Source organism: Malaclemys terrapin, chromosome 8, assembly GCF_027887155.1.
Source record: "Malaclemys terrapin pileata isolate rMalTer1 chromosome 8, rMalTer1.hap1, whole genome shotgun sequence".
NCBI lineage: Eukaryota > Metazoa > Chordata > Testudines > Emydidae > Malaclemys > Malaclemys terrapin.
Window position 1 is genome coordinate 32,539,607 of NC_071512.1, and position 19,133 is coordinate 32,558,739.

At 47.7% G+C, this 19,133-nt stretch overlaps 1 protein-coding gene across 1 annotated transcript in view; it reads left to right on the plus strand.

Annotated features, from left to right (window-relative positions):
- RANBP17 (RAN binding protein 17) overlaps positions 1-19,133 on the plus strand; it is a 270,043-nt gene that overhangs the window by 241,905 nt on the left and 9,005 nt on the right. Inside the window, exon 26 of the mRNA XM_054037886.1 lies at positions 15,744-15,842. Within this exon, the coding sequence (XP_053893861.1) occupies positions 15,744-15,842 (99 nt within the window). The remainder of the gene's footprint in view (positions 1-15,743; positions 15,843-19,133) is intronic.

Consider the following 19,133-nt stretch of genomic DNA (forward strand, 5'->3'; position numbering starts at 1 on the left):
CTGCTACTGAGAGGATCAGATTGTCTAACCTTTCATTTGTCCAGAGACGCTGGTACTTGAAACACTTATATACCCATCATCACTCAGATAAGAATGGTTATCCAGAAAGGGTAGGTGCTCCTGTCCTACTGGTGCTAAGGGAGTGCAAAGAATCACCCTATGAGACAGTAATAACCTTGTTTTGGAAAGGCCTGGCTTCGCTGAAAGACAGAGAGAGAGAGAGAGTTCTTCTTCGAGTGCTTGTTCGTGTCAATTCCATTCTCGGTGAGTGCGTGCCCATGTGCACAGTCATTGGAGATTTTTGCCTTTGCGGTACCAAAGGGTCGTCTGTAGCGCCCCCTTGAGTGCCGTACTCATGCGTTGATATATTAGGCACTGCCAACCCTATGCCATCTCAGTTCTTTCTGCAAAAACTTTTGCCCTAGAACTCAAAAGGAGTGGGATATCTGCTTGAGGGCTTCGTCCTACCTTGGAGTCCTTTCGATCGGATTCCTTGCCTGGCACTTTGGCATTGGTGCACAGTGCACCGCTGGCACCTGAATCCACCAGGCACCGTTCCCCCTCTCTGGTACCTAAGAAATGGTCCAAGTTGATGGGCCTACTGGCACCGCAGAGAAAGGGGGCAGGCCACATGCCCACTCTGGAGCAGCTGAGAGGTACTGCTGCAGTCAGACCCCCCTAACCCAGCCAGGGATCCACCTCCAACTCCTGGGAGTGGCGGGGGGTCCTGGCCCCTAGTAGGGTCATCTGTCCCCAAAGCGGACCTGGCAGCCAAAGAGCAAGTAGGTCAGCCGGCATTGCAGACACCAAGCCAGATGATGGACCCAGCTAAGGTCCCAGCATCTATGGGCAAGCTGGTTATGGGACCACCCTCTAAAGCAGCGGCATGTCCCCAGTCCCTGGACTGGAGTGGTTGGTCCCCATCAAAGTGGCCTTGGACCCCGACACCCTGGCAGTCTCTGTCCCTGGTTAGAAGACACAGGTGCCTGATACCAAGGTCTCCACCTACAAGGCACGGGACACCTGAGTCACGGCGTCAATCCCCGTACCCATGGTATCATCAGGCCTCCCACCAGAGTTCACCACGGCACAGATCACCATCACTTAGGCGATCTCCCAGGCGTTATTACCCCCGGTGCAGGATCGTTCCCAGTCGCTGCACCAGTCTCCAGCACCGCTCTTTGGGCAGGCACCGGTCCTAGCCTTCTCCTTACCGGTTGCCGACAAGGGTCAGTCAGCAGACTCAGGCATCTACAGCTCCGCCCTGGTCACCAGGGGGGGCAATGGTTCGAGTCTGAAGGAGAGTTCAGCCCCTCACCTATAAAAGGTAAATCACCACTAGCCCATGAGACTGGCGCAGCTCCTGCAGTGGCGGCGTGGAGACACGGGCAGTGGCCCGCTCAGTGGAAGTACTGGAACCTGTGGGGTGTACCTGTTATGCCAGTCCTGTACTCCCACCGTTCTTCCCAGGCCGCATCAGACAAGGTGCCCCGATACAGCCAGCACTGGAGTCGGAGCATGGTGCCAAATCTGACGTGGGGAGCTGCACAGCGGGCCCCGATGCCCAAGGAGCAGGGCTGGCTCTAGGCACCAGCCCTCCAAGCATGTGCTTGGGGCGGCACTTTCTAAGAGGCGGCACTCCAGCCCCCCTTTTTTATTTTTATTTTTTATTTTTTTGCTTGGGGCGGCATTGCCGGGAGCCGGCCCTGGCCCAGCCACTCACCCTGTCAGTGCGAGCTGGGATCCGCGCCCCCTGCCCAGCCCGGCGGCGAGCTGTACAGCCCACTCGGGAAACTCCGCGCTGCCCTGGGGAGACTCGGCGCGGCAGCAGGACCCCATCTCCCTCCCTGCATCCCGGGCCCCGCTTCCCTTCCCCCCCCCTCTCCCCGCTCCTCACACACTCCGGGAGCCCCTCTCGCAGCCGCTGCAGCCCGGGCTGCGGCGACGGCAAGAGGGGCTCCCAGAGTGTGTGAGGAGCATGGAGGGAGAGAAGCGGAGTCCCCTGGAGCCGAGCCCGGACTGCGGAAGCAGCAAGAGGGGCTCCTGGAGTGTGTGAGGAGCGCGGAGGGAGAGAAGCGGAGTCCCCTGGAGCCGAGCCCAGGCTGCGGCGGCAGCGAGAGGGGCTCCCAGAGTCAGGGCAGCCCGGGGGGGGGGCAAGTGGGGCAATTTGCGTCTCAGCCAGTAAGGGGACGGGGCTGCAAGCTGTGGCCGAGCAGCGGGAACTCAGGCCCCACTGGAGACACCAGGCGGCTGCAGCGATGTTTGGGAGAGGGGTAAGCAGCATGATAAGGGGCCAGGGCACCCCCGACCCCATCCCCCACAGCCCTGACCCCCAGCTCCGAGCCCAGCCCCTCTGAGCCGGGCACTCCCCGACCCCATCCCCCACAACCCTGACCCCCAGCTCCGAGTCCAGCCCCTCTGAGCCAGACACCCCCCGAGCCCATTCTCCCCACAGCTCCGAGCCAAGCCCCTCTGAGCCGGGCACCCCCCCGAGCCCAGCCCCCCCAGCCCTGACCCCCAGCTCCAAGCCCAGCCCCTCTGAGCCGGGCATCCCCCGACCCCACTCCCATCACAGCCCTGACCCCCACTTCCGAGCCCAGCCCCTCTGAGCCGGGCACCCCCCGACCCCATCCCCCTCACAGCCCTGAGCCCAGCCCCTGTGAGCCAGGCACCCCCCAACCCAGAGCCCAGCTCCCCACCCAGCCCTGGGCAACAGCAGCACCACCTCCAGGCAGCGACAGCCCATTGGCACCAACCATCACCATCACTCAGCAACAGCCCATTATGTAATTGCAAATGTATACATACCATTACAGCTTTTAATGTTTTTAAATAATGTATTTAGTGTATTTTCAAATTATTGCAAATTAATTTTTGAGTGTATTTCACTAGTTATTTTTTACATTTCCAGATACATGTTACTATAGTATTGCAACTTTTTTTTATGGAAGGGGCGCCCGAAATTGCTTTGCCCCAGGCCCCCTGAATTCTCTGGGCAACCCTGCCCAGAGTGTGTGAGGAGCTGGGGAGGGAGGGAAGCGGGGTCCCCTGGAGCCAAACCTGGACTGTGGCGGCAGCGAGAGGGGCTCCTGGAGTGTGTGAAGAGGTGAGCGGCCGACTGGGTTCGTTGGTGCTGAGCAGATAGCCCCGCAGCCAGAGATCCTCGCCTTCTCACCTGCCGGGGCTGGGCCAGGCACGGTGAGGCTGAAGAGCAGCAGGTCCGGGAGGCTCTCCAGGTCCTCGGCTGCCAGCATGTCAGGGGTGAGGGCGGTGAGCACAAACTGATCCACCTTGGCCACCAGCAGCGCCGCGAAGCCCAGGGAGGGGGCCGTGTTCTTCGCACCGCCCCGCAGCCGCACCACCACCTGGAAGTATTCCCGCTCCGTGCCGCCCAGCAGCTCCACCCTCATGGGGACAGAGCCACGGCTGGGCCAGGGCTTGGCCGCCGTGTGCTGGTAGCGGATCCCACGTTTGGGGGGGAGCCCAGTGCTGGGGTGGCAGGGGGTGTGGGGGGGAAGAGAGAGCCCAGTGCTGGGGCGGCAGGGGGTGCGGGTGGGGGGGGCACTGGTAGGCGGGGGGGGTAAGCTCAGGGCTGGGGGGGGGGCAGCCAAAAATTTTTTTGCTTGGCGCGGCAAAAAACCTAGAGCCGGCCCTGCCAAGGAGCCATCTCTAGATGAGCATGGGAAACCGCCCCTCCCCTGCAGTGCAATCATCTTCGTCATCTCTGGACGAAGCAGTGGTGGGCCCCTTGCAAACGAGCAGCCCCCCGACAACTTCAAGGAGCACCAAACCCTGCTCAAAGGGTTGGCTTCCAACCTGAACTTGGAGGTCGAGGAGCTAGCAGAGGAATCTGACGACCTCTTTCATGTCATACCCTCCTCCACCCCAACCTGGGTCGCATTGCCCGTCCACCCAGGGTCCTTAAAATTGCCAACTCTGTGTGGCAGACCCCCTCTTCCATTCTACCTACTTCCAAGAAGGTGGAAAAGAAGTACTGTATCCCGGCGAAGAGATGTCAGTATCTGTATACCCACCCTCCAGCGGGGTCCCTGGTCATGTCCGCCATCAATGAAAGGGACAGGCAAGCGGCACACCGAAAAATGAAGATGCCAAGAGGCTGGACGTGTTTGGCAGGAAAATTTATTCGACAGCTAGCCTGCAATTTTGGGTGTCTAACCATCAGGCCCTGCTAGGCCTTGTGGGACTCCATCAGCAAGTTGAAGAAGGGCCTTCCACAGGACTGAGCCCAGGAGTTCGCCACCTTGGTGGAAGAAGGCAAAAGCAGTGGCGAGAGGCGTCCTCCAGATGGCATGGGATGGTACAGACTCGGTGGTCTTTGTGGTGGTCATGAGGCACAGCTCCTGGTTGCAGTCCTTCAGGCTGTCCCAGAAGATGCAGACAACCTTTCAGGTTCTCCCATTTGAGGTAGCAGGGCTCTTCTCAGAACTGACTGATGGACGACTCCACAGCTTTAAAGATTCCTGTGCCACCCTCCGTTCCTTGGGACTACACACCCCTCAGCAGGCTAGAAAGCCGTTCTGTCCCACACCTCCTCTGCCTCCGTTGAGGTCCTGGGGTATCCCCCGGTCCAGCTCCTACAGGAAGAAGGACAGAGACAAAGGGTTTAAGCAGTGGCACCCTTCCTTCCCGTTCCTCTGTCCAGCCTGGTTCTTCCAGAGGCCATGGAAGCCAGAAGCAGGCATTTTGAGGGTGCGCCTGAGGATGGTGCCCCAGTCACTTCTCAGGATCCACCCTCCTGCTCTTTCCTCAGCTGCCTGCACCCCTTCCAGTCAGCCTGGTCGTGGCTCACCTCAGACCATTGGGTGCTCGACATAATATCTTTGGCTACACCCTACAGTTCATGGCCGACCCTCCCTCCAACCCCTCTTCCCTGTCCCTCTTCAGGGATCCTTCTCATGAGCAACTACTCGTTCACGAGATCAAGAACCTCCTGTGCCTGGGGGCAGTGGAGGAGGTCCGTCCAGACATGAAAGGGGAAGGGCTCTACTCTCACTATTTCCTAATCCCAAAAGCAAACAGGGGCCTCAGGCCCATTCTGGACCTCAACAAGTCTCTCAAGAAGTTAAAGTTTCATATGGTCTCTCTGGCTTCTGTTATTCCCTCTCTAGATCCGGAAGACTGGTACGCCACCCTCAACTTGAAGGATGCATATTTCCATTTTCCCAGGGCACAGGCATTTCCTCCATTTTGTATTGGGCCACCGCCATTTTCAATTCACGGTGCTGCCCTTTGGTCTCTCGTCAGCCCCGAGAGTATTTACAAAGTGCATAGTGCCAGTAGCCGCTTACCTGAGATGCCAAGGGTGCAAATTTATCCATACCTAGACAACTGGCTAATAAAGGGCCGGTCCCAGGATCAGGTGCAGCAGCATCTCGATCTGGTTTGCTCCACCTTTCGCGAACTGGGGCTGTTAATAAACTAGAAGAAATCTACCTTAATTCAGTGCAACACATAGAGTTCATTGGAGTGGTCCTCGACTCTACTCAGCCCAGAGCCTTCCTCCCCGGGGCTTGGTTCCAAACCAGGCAGTCCTGATCTCATGCATGCAAACCCACCCTCTCACCACCACTCAGATATGCCTGCAATTGTTCGGCCACATGGCAGCCTACACTTATGTGGTCCGGCACGCGCAGCTCCACTTCAGACCCCTGCAGACATGGCTGGCATCAGTCTACATCCCCAACAGACACAGCGTGGACCATGTGAGGGTCAGAGTCCCAGACCACATACTGTCGTCACCCACATCATGGTAGAATTCTGCATCCGTGTTGGAGGGGGTTCCCTTCCCTTCATCCCTGTCGGTGACCCTCATCTCCGATGCCTCGGACGCTGGGGTGGGGAGCCCATCTGGGCAATTTCAGCATGCAAGGTCATTAATCAAGTCACAATCACTCCCTATACATTAATGTCAGGGAGCTCAGAGCACTTCACCTGGCCTGTCAAGCCTTCCTACCTCACATAAAAAACAGGGTGCTCAAGGTCCTGACGGACAACATAGCACCTATGTGCTATATCAACAAGCAAGACAGGGCCAAATCGTCTGCCCTTTGCCAGGAAGCCATCAGGCTCTGGAACTTCTGTGTGCAACACGGCATCCATCTCGTAGCTGCGCACCTCCCCATGGCCAGGAACGCTTTGGTAGATGGCCTCAGCAGGACGTTCTTGTCTTGCCACGAGTAGTCCCTCTGTCCGCAAATGGTCAACTTCATCTTCCAGTGGACCTGTTCGCAGCCAGGCAGAACAGGAAATGCCAAATTTTTGCTTGATTTGGGGGATCAACAGAGGCTCCCTGTCGGACACTTTTCTGCTCCCATGGTCGGGGGCTCCGTTGTACACCTTCCCTCCAGTGCCACTAATTCACAGAGTACTCATGAAAATCAACCAGGACTGGGCAAAGGTGATCCTCATAGCGCCGGCTTGGCCACGCCAGCACTGGTTTGGTACACTGCTGGACCTCTCGGTGGCTGCTCTGTTACAGCTGCCGTTCAAGCCAGACCTGCTCTCCTAAAATCACAGCAGTCATCTGCATCCGAAGCTGGCTGCGCTGCACCTGACGGCTTGACTGCTGCATGGTTAAATACGGAGAACATAAGAATGGATCAGACCAAAGGTCCATCTGGCCCAGTATCCTGTCTTCCGATAGTGGACAGTGCCAAGTGCCCCAGAAGGAATGAACAAAACAAGTAATCATCAAGTGATCCATCCCCTGTCGCTCATTCCCAGCTTCTGGCAAACAGAGGCAGGAGTGTTGGCTGCTGTCCAGCAGGTCCAGTGGGGCAGCAGAAAGCCCTCCACCAGAGTGACCTACCTGGCCAAATGGAAGTGGTTCACTTGTTGGTCCTCGGATAAAGGCATTCAGCCCAAGCGAGCCTTGCTGCAGTTAATCCTGGATTACCTTCTGCATCTCAAGATCCAAGGTCTGTTCCTTTCATCTATCAAGGTCCACTTGGCCCGTATTTCGGCCTTCCATCCGTCGCTCAAGGGTAGGTCGGTTTTCGCCCAGGACATGACTGCCAGTTCCTCGAGCACCTCTACCCACATGTCAGGAATCTTGTCCTGCCATGGGACCTGAATCTTGTGCTGTCACAGCTCATGGGATCCCCACTTCAAGCCCCTGGCTTCCTGCTCTCTCCTTCTTTCCTGGAAGTTTGTGTTCCTAGTTGGAATGACTTTCCCCTGCCGGGTCTCTGAGATTAGGGTGCTTACCCCAGAACCACCCTATATGGTCTTTTACAAAGACAAGGTACAGTTGCGGCCGCACCCAGCTTTCCTGCCTAAGGTGGTCTCATAGTTTCACACAGGCCAGGACATTTACTTACCTGTCTTTTTTCCAAAGCCACATAAAACAAAGGAGGAGCAGCATAGATTGCATTCCCTAGATGTCAGGAGAGCACTAGCCTTGAAAGGAGCAAGCCATTCCGCAAGTCGACACAATTGTTCATTTCAGTGGTCGACAGGATGAAAGGTCGTCTGGTGTCTGCTCAAAGAATTTTGCCTGATCGTAGCAGCAGCGAATGCAGTGATCCAAGAAGAAGGTGCCCCCTCTGGCGATTGTAATTGCCCACTCAACCAGGGTGCAAGCCTCTTCGGCAGCTTTCCTAGCCCAGGTGCCTAACCGGGATGTCTGTAGGGTGGCCACCTGGTCGTCCGTCCACACATTTACATCCCATTACGCACTTACCCAGCAGGCCTGGGACGATGCTGGCTTTGGTAGAGCAGTACTGCAAGCCACTATATTGTGAACTCCGAGCCCACCTCCAAGGTTACTGCTTATGAGTCTCCCAGAATGGAATCGACATGGGCAAGCACTCAAAGAAGAAAAAACAGTTACCTACCTTTTTGTAACTGTTGTTCAAGATGAGTTGCTCATGTCCATTCCATTACCCGCCCTCCTGCCCCTGTGTCGGGGATGCCATCAAGAAGGAACTGAGAGGGCGTAGGGTTAGCAGTGCCTAATATACCAACGCATGAGCTTGGCACTCAAGGAGGCGCTACCGTCGACCCTATGGATACCACTAAGGCAAAAATCTCCAACGACTGTGCACATGGACACGCACTCACCTAGAACGGAATGGGCATGAGCAACACATCTTGAAGAACAACAGTTACTAAAAGATAGGTAATCGTTTTTTTGTTAATTTCTGGTAAAGATATCTAAGGAGCTCAACTCTGTTCCCTGCTGTACACACACATGTCTGCAAAGTGTAATAAGTTGTGCAATCAAGGGCTCCGTACTAAAAACCTGTTCTATCAGAACTCTGTCATCCCTTGATAATGCTGTGGACCTTTTATATCCTCATGGCCACTGTATTGGAAATGGCCTCTCAAATAGAGGAAGGAATTAATTTGAAGTGACCATCATAATGTCCAAGCTTGAAGACTGCTGAATACCACTATCAGAAAAAGGCAGCTACAGAGTTCATTTTGCGAGTGTAAGTTATTCCAGCCCCGAGGTAGAATAATTTGCTGCACAGATGGGTAGGCAAAAGGAAGCTGTGCAGATACATGGGTTTGTAAACATCTGTCAGCCACATCAGATATCCAGATACAAAATCTAGCACTTCAGGCAGCATGTGAGTAAGTGACATTCAACAGAGGACTTACATGAAATTCAGTGTAGACAGAAGCAAGGCAATACATATTGGAAGTGAATAATTAAACTAATAAATCTTATTCCGCCTCCCATGCAGAAAGAGAAGTTACTTCACTCCTCAGCCTTCTTCCTGTTGCCAAAGTTAAGACTGTCGCTCATGATACTTAACCCATGCCACCCTCACAGAAGCCAAAATTAGCCAACGCCATGAGATTTATTCTTTCATGACAGCGGAGGCTGCACCACCCAGGAGACCTCTTCCTCTTCTACTAGATGATGTTATGTCATCCATGAGCCTGACCACCCATATGATAGGTGATGTACATCACCCATAAGCCTTTCCCCTCCCCACATGCTGATAAGGTGTGGCTATGCCCTGTGTCACACCCCTTCAAATGAACAGTTCAGATGCAGGCAGTACTTAGATGGGATCTAGCACTAATACATATGTGCCACCATATTAAAACATCTACAGCAAATTACAAATGTTTAAATTTGGTGTTTGTGCCCCTCTAATTTGTGGGGACAGTGTTGAGTTCTGAATGGCACATTTGCAAGAATATAAGAGCTTCCATTTTTCCCAGCTCTGTTGTATTTACTTTCTAATGCAGTGCAAACATCTGCTTTACAAGCTTGTCAACCATTTGAAAGGCAATTTACTACTAGCCAAAAGTTTCAAATACATAATGTGGAGATGAAAGTGAGCTTTCACCTCACATAGTCCATTTTATCCCGTTGATCTACATTTCGCTGCCATTGAAATGAATAATTTATTACAGTTTATTTCAACAGAGGAAAAGTAAAACTGTTTGCAGTGTGATGTGTGTGGTAATATTAAGAATAGACACATTGCACACAGTTGTCATTAATTAACCTGGAGCTATCATTCTGAATGTATCTTCTGAGTAAGTGGTGACATATGTACTGTAGATAATTCTTTCCCAGGGAAAGCCAGACTCTGATACTTGAGGTTAGTAGCTTCTTACTCCATGAGTAGTTCCATTAATTTCATTGGGACCACTGGTGAAGTAAGATACTATTGCATGTCAGAGAGGCTTTCAGAATCAGGCCCAAACTGTTTTAAATATTGAATTTGGAGGGGATATTGAGCATCTGAAATAATGGAAAAATTAAAACAACACCAGAACAACTGTGAAACTCCATTTTTCTGCTTTCCAATTTACAGTGAGGAAAATAGAGATTTTAAAACTACTCCAGGTGGTTATAGTTTTGTAAATGGGAAGGGTTCATATCTTTCCCCTTATAAAATCAGTGAATAAATGTAGTGTTCATGCTGGATTTGAAAACAGCTCATTCAGTGCAGGCTCTTTGCAAACTTCCCCATGCAGTTCTGACATGATACCTGCACTCTGACCTGCGGTACCCCCTGCTAGTCTAACCTTGGGTTCCTTTCAGAGGGGACTGCCAGTTCCATGGTGATTTTGTGATGTGCAGATATGGTGAAACGATTGACTCATTTTCACTGTTGACTTATGCAAGGAAAGTGTGCACTGAACAGCTACCAAACTTCCCAATAACCCTCCCTCTTGTCTTATATCGGGCTGGGACAAGCAGTCATGGAAATTTTCTTTCTAAATACTTCATCCTTTGAATTTATAGTTCAGAAAGTAAACAGTGGTCTAGCAGACAATTTATTTACTCTATAAGGATTTATTTACTCTATACGTTTGACAGAAGTAAGATAGGGTGGTTGTGTCACTCAGCCTGATTAGGTAGATTATAGCCAGGTTTGTACTGGTTCATTTAGCTCCAGCCATAACTGATATGTACTTCATCAGCAGAGAGCAATCAGTAAATTATACTCAAGTGATAATGTGTATTAAATTTGAATAGTATCGTGTTTGTTTCTACTCAGTGTGTCGACTTAAGGAGATCATAGTGAAGGAAACAAATTGCCCTACTTACTAGAAAATGTAGCATTCAGAACTAATTTGTAAATCATTTACAGTGTCAGAACAAATTTGCAAATATATTGGCATCAGATGTTCTTTTAATTAATTGTGGATGGAAGGTGGTTGTTCATTTGGGTCATGTATTCAAAGGTATGTGTGTCAGGTGAACTATGCAAAATGCCACGCCCCACGAATAAGTATTTGCAAGACTTTTTGTTAGTGTTCCGTATCTCGATCCTGCTTGTGTGGGTGTGAGACTGAGAGAATAGACCTATCTCTTAGCCAGTAATATGCAAATAGACATAACCTGTGACAGAAGCAGATTGAGAGAGTTTATAGCAAATCGTGTTTCAGTCTGCTGAAACGGCTGCATGCATATTTCAATTCATATGTATGTCCTGGGACTGGGCCCCCAGGAGTGGCTTTTAAATCGTATATATACCTTAATTTTCCCCCAAATGAAGCAAAAAAGTTAGACTACTCTGAGGACTGTACCCAGGCCAGACTCAGTGTTGGCAACTCTCACGATTTTATCACAAGTCTCATGATATTCTGGGATTTTTCTTAAGGCCCCAACTGCTAGAATCCAGATATTGCATGAGAATCTCAGTTTAAACAAAAAAATGTCTGAATCTAGCCCTCTTGGTTGCAAAAAAATGTGAAAGTGTGACCTGAATGTACCCTCAAACCTGAGTAACACAAAGACAAATATAAAAAACTCTAAATTAATTATATTTTTAAAAACTATCATTATTTTTAAGGCAGTGCCATAATTTGTAGAGCGAGATAATGCAGACTGGTTCACAATTTTGGAGCAGTTAGTGCCCACTACAGTTTACTAGAAAAAGATGCTCCATATACTTGCTGAAGAGGGAGGTGTTGGTGAAGGAAGGAGTGAAAGCTCCATTGCCAATGGAAATTAGTATTCATGGTTTTTAAATTAGGAGGTGGTTCTCTGGAGCCTGAGACACAAACACTCAGCAAAACTTTGTGTGCAGAGCTACAAAAATCTGAATATTTGTAATATTTGAAATTTCCTTAACAGCCAAGTGTTTGATTAAAAGCTGTTTGAGTTTTTAGAAATGTACTGAATCATTGGCAAAGGGCTGTTTTCTATCACATAATGCTGTCTCTGAGCTTACATAATGTACTTCTTAAGCATGTTAAAATGTGATTAGTTGCTATAGAATAAAATATTCATACCAACATAAGAGAGAGAGAAATGAGTTATAGGCTCTGCTGTGATGCAAGTGCTGTTCTGCTGATAACATGAAGCAGCAAAAAAGGCTCTTTAATAGAAAGGCAGCTTATGCGTCCTTGGGAATGAATTTTTATAATGAGGGATGTCTTTGGGAGCTTTTCCTCCAGCACCCAAGAAAGAGACTCTAAAGCGTTAGCATTGCTGGAAAAATGCATCCCTACTCCCACAATTCCCATCACTGCATTTCGGGAGAATCATAATTGGACCAAATAAAGTGGTATCAGTAGTTAGATCCGGATTCCTGGGCTCTGTTCCTGGCTTTGTCACTGAACTGCTTTGCGACCTTATTGGTATGCCCACATTGCATTCACAGGGTGTGATTGCAGCTCATATAGATATACCCTAGCTAGCTTCAGTCGAGCTAGCTCAGGTACCAGTAGCATTGAAGCTACAGCAGTACAGGCGTCAGCGTAGGCTATCCACACCAGTATTTCCCCAGAGTTGTGGGCGGTCATTTACAGCTTCACTGCTCTGGTACCCAAACTGGCTAGTTTAAAGCTAGCCCGGGTACGTCTACATGAGCTGCAGTCACACCCTGAATCACATACCCTCTGTTCCTCGGTTAACCTGTCTGTGAAATGGGATAATGCTGGCCTCCCTCACAGGAGTGCGGGGAGGTAAATTTATATTTGGAAAGCACTTTACAAGTCTTAAACTAACTGTGATGTAGAAGCACTGAGCTGCCTTGTTGTTGCTGTGACACTTATTTATTCTCGATGGACTCCCCGGTATATCATTCTTCAATCAGTTAGGGCAGCCAAAAAATTTTATTATCTGCAGCTCAGTTCTGGAGCAGCAATTCTAGCTTGCTGCATCAGTCCCTTCTTTAGCGTACATGACTGGAAGGATGAGGGGGTTGGTTCTAGTTTAAGTGATAACTAGATTCCTCTTCCTTCAACCGTGTTTGTTTTTGTCACCCAAGTAATTCAAAAATACTAGTTATAGCTAATTTTATTGTAAGAAAATGGCTGATTCAGCCAGTTCCATACATATTACTAACATCAATACTTGTATTTGGATTACTCCATGGGCATAGAGAACATCACTTCAGTGCTTTCCTCAGACACTCCAGAAGTTGTTTCGGTTCCAGTGCAACTTGAACACCTGTACTTTAAAAGTGTTTTTACCAGATTCCGGCTCATGGAAGCCATAGTGTTTTAGAAGAAATCCTCCCAAATTAGTGATGCACATGATATCTGAAAGGAAAAGCTGTAGCTTCAGTCTTGCTAGTCAGTCCATGAAGAAGCTGTATATCTGTCCTTCCTAATGGCATTGTATTATCTGAGGCAGGTGTTGGTTAAACTGAATCAAAAACTGGCAGCTCTCCCCAAATGCAGGGATGGATGTAGCTTGTACCCAGGTAAGTAGGGACAGACCACCAACACACACACCAGGTACTGAGGGCAGAGCCTTCTTGTAGAGAAGGTTGGGCCTGTCCTGTAATGGCTCCATTTGGCTTTCACTGTGAGCTTCTTTGCTAATTATGGCCAGGAGCTTCACTAGGGTGTGCATTTTGCCTCCCTACATTATTATTTTTGTACCAACATAGATTGGGACTTGAAATCTCAAAGAAATGCCCATGTGTTGTGTGATATGATATTGGAGATTTAATAGATGGCACTCTTCCCTCTCAGTCAGTATTGAACAATTGCCCCAGGATTGGTAGTAGGATAAATTCTGCTCTTGAAGGTGCCACCTTTCGAATTAGTCTTAATACTAAAAGCCTAATTCATATCCAGTGGCCCATTTCCTAAAACGTAGGGATGTGTCAATCCTGATGTCCTGGTTGAATGCAAACTCAAGTAATTCTATTCTGCCCCTGAAAGATTTCCCTTGTATTTTCGAGTGCTTGCTGTAAGATCCCCGATGAAAGATGCTATAGAGTTATGAGGAATTATTGCTGCTGTTTATGTTTCAGGACCAGCGAAGTTCCTGTCATTACTTCTCCAGTGGTTTTTAGTGTTTGCATTAATTGAACTATTGTCTTTATCCTGGGTAATTGAAAAGTAGCTTGACATATGCATGTTATAGGAAAGCAAAGTGACGGATTAGCCTTTCCCACGCCGCATATTGTGCTCCTAGCATGAAAATTTCAAATAATTTTTGGCTATCTCCTTGTTCCAAGTGATTTGTAGTGCTGGGATTCATCTTTTTTCATTTAATGAAACATGTTGTTTGACTTAGCCTTGGTCAGTTATTACAGGCTGGTTTGCAGTGTGGCAGTTCTCTGGGGACTCTGCTCATAGCTACTCATTGGCCTAGAAGAAATGATTTAATGATTTTCCACATTCTCCTTGTGTATTTGGTTTTAGGGCTAGTAGATATTTTACAAATGTGAGTCAAGTTCTTTGTTGGTGGCATTTTACGAATTTTCACTCTGTCTAATCCCAACCAGACACTTTAGATTCGTGTGTGTTGTGCCCCTTAGCATTTTGAGCTCTAATGTGTTTCCAGAAGATCGTAGGGCATTTTATCATCAGATGGTTTCTTTGCTTATTTTATTTATTTTGTTTTATTAAAGTCAGGCTCATCCAATGCACTGGGTGCACATACAATCTCTACAAAAGCTACAAATAATAATGATAACTCAATACCCAACAATACGGCTTTCCCAGATACCTCTTACCCCAAAACAGAACCCCACCCCTCCCAGCAAAAGCCTGGGAGTCCTAATAGGCTTTGCAGCCAAACTTGGAAAAAACCAGGGAGAGCTAATAAGACTTGCATTATTACCTGAAAGGAAGCCACTTGTGGCTCCGGCAAACCAATAGGGACAATGAATTCCATAACTGAGACCCCAACATTGTGAATGCCCTGCCTCCAACCCTTCCTGGATTAATAGTAATAATACCTAGTGCTTTATATTCCTAGCTATCCAAACGCTTTACAAAGGTGGGTAAATACCATTATCTCCTTTATACAGAAGGGAAAACTGAGGCACAGGGGCGAAATGACTTGCTGAAGTTCACATTCCAAATAAGTGGCAGAGTTGGGAACAGTACCTAAGTCTCTCTTGATTTAGAGCTTGTCTAGGTGAACATTTAGTTCACGGCAAGCTGAGGTGTAAATCTACCCTTCAGTAACCTGCTGCACACTTAGAAGCTGTTTGAAGCCTGCTGACGCATTAAAAGTTTGAGTGCCCTTTGATCTCGCCCACTTTGAAATGGGACTAGATCAAAGCACACTAAAGAACTGTTAATGCACGTCAGCAGGGTCCACATGAACAGTTAGTGTGCAGCAGCCTAGTGGGGGAGAGATTTACATCCAAGCTTGCTGCAAACTAAATATTCCTGTAGACAAGCTCTCTATCTTTGTTTTTGCCTTCACAAAAATAGGGAGCTCTCAACTCAGGTGCCCCAGTTGATCACTGAAGTATCCCACAAGAAAAGGGGTGGTCGCTGAGGTAACAAGGACCCATCCAATTTAAGGTTAAAAGCAGCACTTTGAGTGGCACCTGAAAACAAATTTGGAGCTAGTGCAGATTACTAAGCATAGGTGTGACTTTTAGGCAGCCATTTTCCACATCATCTGAAGTGTATGAGTAGTGGTAAAGATCAGCACTGGACAGAACACACTGAAGTGATCCATCCTCAAGGGGGCAAAGGCACAGGTCACTGTAGTGAGGTGTGCATATGATACAAATCATCCCAGCTGAGTCATGTTGTAGTCTGTTTTCTGGTTAGTTTTTTCTTTAAACAAACCTCGGATGCCATTTTTCTAGAACTTTCTACTGATAATGGCATCTGTTGGGTATGGGAATAATTATACAAGAGTGAATTGTGGAGAAAAGAGTATAACATAGTTGGGCACACACACGATGCCGAGGAGTTCAACATTGTTTGCAAAGGGATTGTTTATTTTTCTGGGCAGTCATTAGTTAAAATCCTTGTGACCAAATCACACCTTATAGCACAAAATATACAAACTAATGCAAAATAAACACATTTTCTTTCAGATGATGTCGATTCTGATGAACACCATCATTTTTGAGGATTGCAGAAACCAGTGGTCTGTGTCCAGACCACTGCTAGGGCTTATACTTCTCAATGAGAAGGTAAGTATTGCAGAAATGCTACCAGATTCATTCTGCACATGCTCACTATTGTGTCTGCTCATATGGTTGAAATAAAATCCTCTGCCGAGCAGGGTCGGCTCTGACTTTTTTGCCGCCCCAAGCAAAAAAAAACAACAACAGGGCACAGGGCAGCCAGACCCGGAGGCAAAGCCAAAAAAAACCAAAAAACCCAGGGCGCAGGGAGGCCGGACCTGAAGGTAAAGCAAAAAAACCCCAAAAACCCTGGGTGCAGGGCGTCTGGACCCGGAGGCAAAGCAAAATAATAAAAAAAAAAAAATAGGGCAGCCATGCCGCCCTAAGATTGGACGGAATTGCCGACCCTTAGAATCTGTCGCCCCAAGCATGAGCTTGCTTGGCTGGTGCCTGGAGCCAGCCCTGCTGCCGAGAAGCTTAAGTTAAATACTATTAAATCTTATTTTTAGTGTTGAAACTGAATTTTTAAATGTAATTAATTTTCACAATTTATGCTGTTTGTTTACTTTTTGCCTTTCCCTCAGATTGGGCAGTGAAGCTAGTCAATTTTTAATCAGTTCCTGCTTCTCATGCATTAGGCCAGTGCAGTAGTATTTGTGTTGTGAATGGTGCTGGAAATGTTTAATTCCAGGCAAAAACAAAACTAAAAAACCTTTTTTTTGCTGATAATTTTAAATATCCCTGTTAATACTATGCATTGCCAAACCTGGTGGTGTTGATCGGTAACAAAACCTACATTTGGGTGACTAAACAAGCTGGCATTGTCCCTTTAAGCACAGTTTTAGGGGATGCTAGCTACAAAACAGAAGAGTGTTCAGATTTTGTCATGTTTGCTCCTTGCATTCACTGTATTTGCTCAGTAATTAACTTGTACCTTACTGCATATAAAGTTGCATTTGCTCATAGACTTACAAAGATTTCAAGACTTTAACAAACTAAAATGTTCTTTGCCATGTCTGACCCTTAATGCACACCACTTTTTAGATAATTGAAAACAAAAAGTCACTTACAAGACTGCCAATCCCTGCACCGGGCATTAGAGTAGGATAAATATAAAGCCACGGTTTCTAGTCCTCACAGTCTCATAGATTTCCGTGACCCCTCCTGTGGGTTTTCCTAACCAGTGGAAACATTGCTCAAAGTATCACCCAAGTTTCACTGGAGAGATTTGGAGCCATATTTTCCAAATGGAGGGAAAGGGCTTCGTGCCCAGCCTACAAATACCACAGATACCAGTTATCAAAAGGAAAGCAGAGAGCAGCCCAGCAGAACCTTGGCCATCTCCAGGGATAAGCCTTTGCCCTCATGATGCTCTCCACCCACAGGAAGGCTCCCTTTGGAGTGATGCTGCTATTGCCTACTTTTCTTCAGCTCCACACACCTCCCCCATAGCCTCTGACAAGGAAGGGCAGGTGCTCTCCAGTTCTCACCCCCTCAGACCCTGCAGAGAGAGCCCATGCATTCAGGGATAGGGCACATGGCACAGAACTACTGGCCGCCCTTTCAAATTCCCCACCTCTTTTCTTGCTGTCTTCTCCACCCCTTACATGGGTAGAAAGGAGCAAGAGTATCCAGCACAGATGCTTTATAAGTGTTGGAGAGCTGCTCTCAGTGAGGCTGAATGACTTAATTTATGTAATAGAAAAATCCAGCCACACCTTCACCCAACAACTCAAGCCCAACCTGTGGGTCGCAAAAGTACAGTTAACTTTTTTGTTAATTTCTGCCACTCTGATCTTCCAGGGTCCAGCTGGAAGTAGAAACCCTGCAAACCCAACTACTCTTATGCAGAAACTCAAATCCCACTTAACCCAAACAAGGATGTAATGGAAATCTTGCAAGAAAGGCAAGAGTTCTAACCCAGTTTCTCTGCCAGAAAGGTTCAGAGAGGCATCTGGTCTTTGAGGGATTTATCTGAACCTTGTGAGCTTTGCCCATCTCTCATATTTACTAAAATCTTGAGTGTCTGCTTCCAAGACAGATTATCTAACCTAGGGAACATTCTTCAGACCATCCCTTCAGTAAGATCTGAAACAGTCTATATTTGGATACACTCAGCATGTCGCCTTAGTGCAGTGGTGGGCAACCTGAGGCCCATCAGGGTAATCCACTGGCAGGCCTCCAGACCATTTGTTTACATTTGCACGGCCGCCTGCAGCTCCCAGGCCACAGTTTGCTATTCCCGGCCAATGGGAGTCGCAGAGATGTGCTGGTCGCCGCTTCCGGCAGCTCCCATTGGTCGGGAATGGTGAACCGTAGCCACTGGGAGCTGCGGGCGGCTGTGCAAATGTAAACAAACTGTCTGGCAGCCCGCCAGTGGATTACCCTGACGGGCTGCAGGTTGCCCACCACTGCCTTAATGGCTTAATATAATCGTCTGAAAAGGAAACCATTTCAGTAAATTAATGTGAGCTAGTCTAAATTTGTGCTATTTGCTGTGTATGGCAAGGTATTGTTTCAGAAGATATTGACCTATAGTATTCTCCATATTTCAGAGCAGGATCTTACTTTATTCAGAATTGCTTTATCTCTTGGGCAGTCACAAGTGGCAGTATATTACTGCTTTGGAGAATGAATTGTCTATACAATAAGATAGTGCTGGGAAAAAATAAGACACTAAGATTAGCGGCAGCCGCATACATTAAAATTCAAACTGAAATCCCAACCATGGAAGGAAACTAATAGAAGAAGAAAATATATCAAAAAGAGAAGCGCTGTCTCATCATTCACCTGTGCTGAAGGATCCAATTTTAGCCATATCCAATAGCACTGTCATTCATCTTCTTGGTGTGTTATTGTGATTTAAATCCAAGCTCTATAAGGGAGAGCAGTTCTTTTAAAATGATTGAGAGGGAATAAGGGCAAATTCAGTGTTTAGAAAAAGTTTATGACATCACAATATTATACTTTACAGATGGAAGCAATATTTCCTACTTTGGGAGGAAAACTAATCATTTTCTATCTGCTCTGAGTCACTGCATCATTATAAAAGTGGGAAATAAGTAGTTTTGTGCATTCCCAATCTTGTTCAAGATGACACTTTTGTTTATATAATGCCTCTGATTTATAGCATTTAAATATTAGCTTGACTACATATTAATTATGTGCTTTTGATGTTAGCCACTTTAATGTAAGAAGAAATTAAATATTTCACTTGAAGATAAAACCGTGCAGTGGTGAATCCTAAGAAATAAATGTGTGGCTAGCAGAGTATTCTCTTTCTACTGAAATTAGACTAGTTCTAAAGATCATGGGCTTTGTTGTCAGAAATGTGTGTGTACATGCACCCTTACTTAG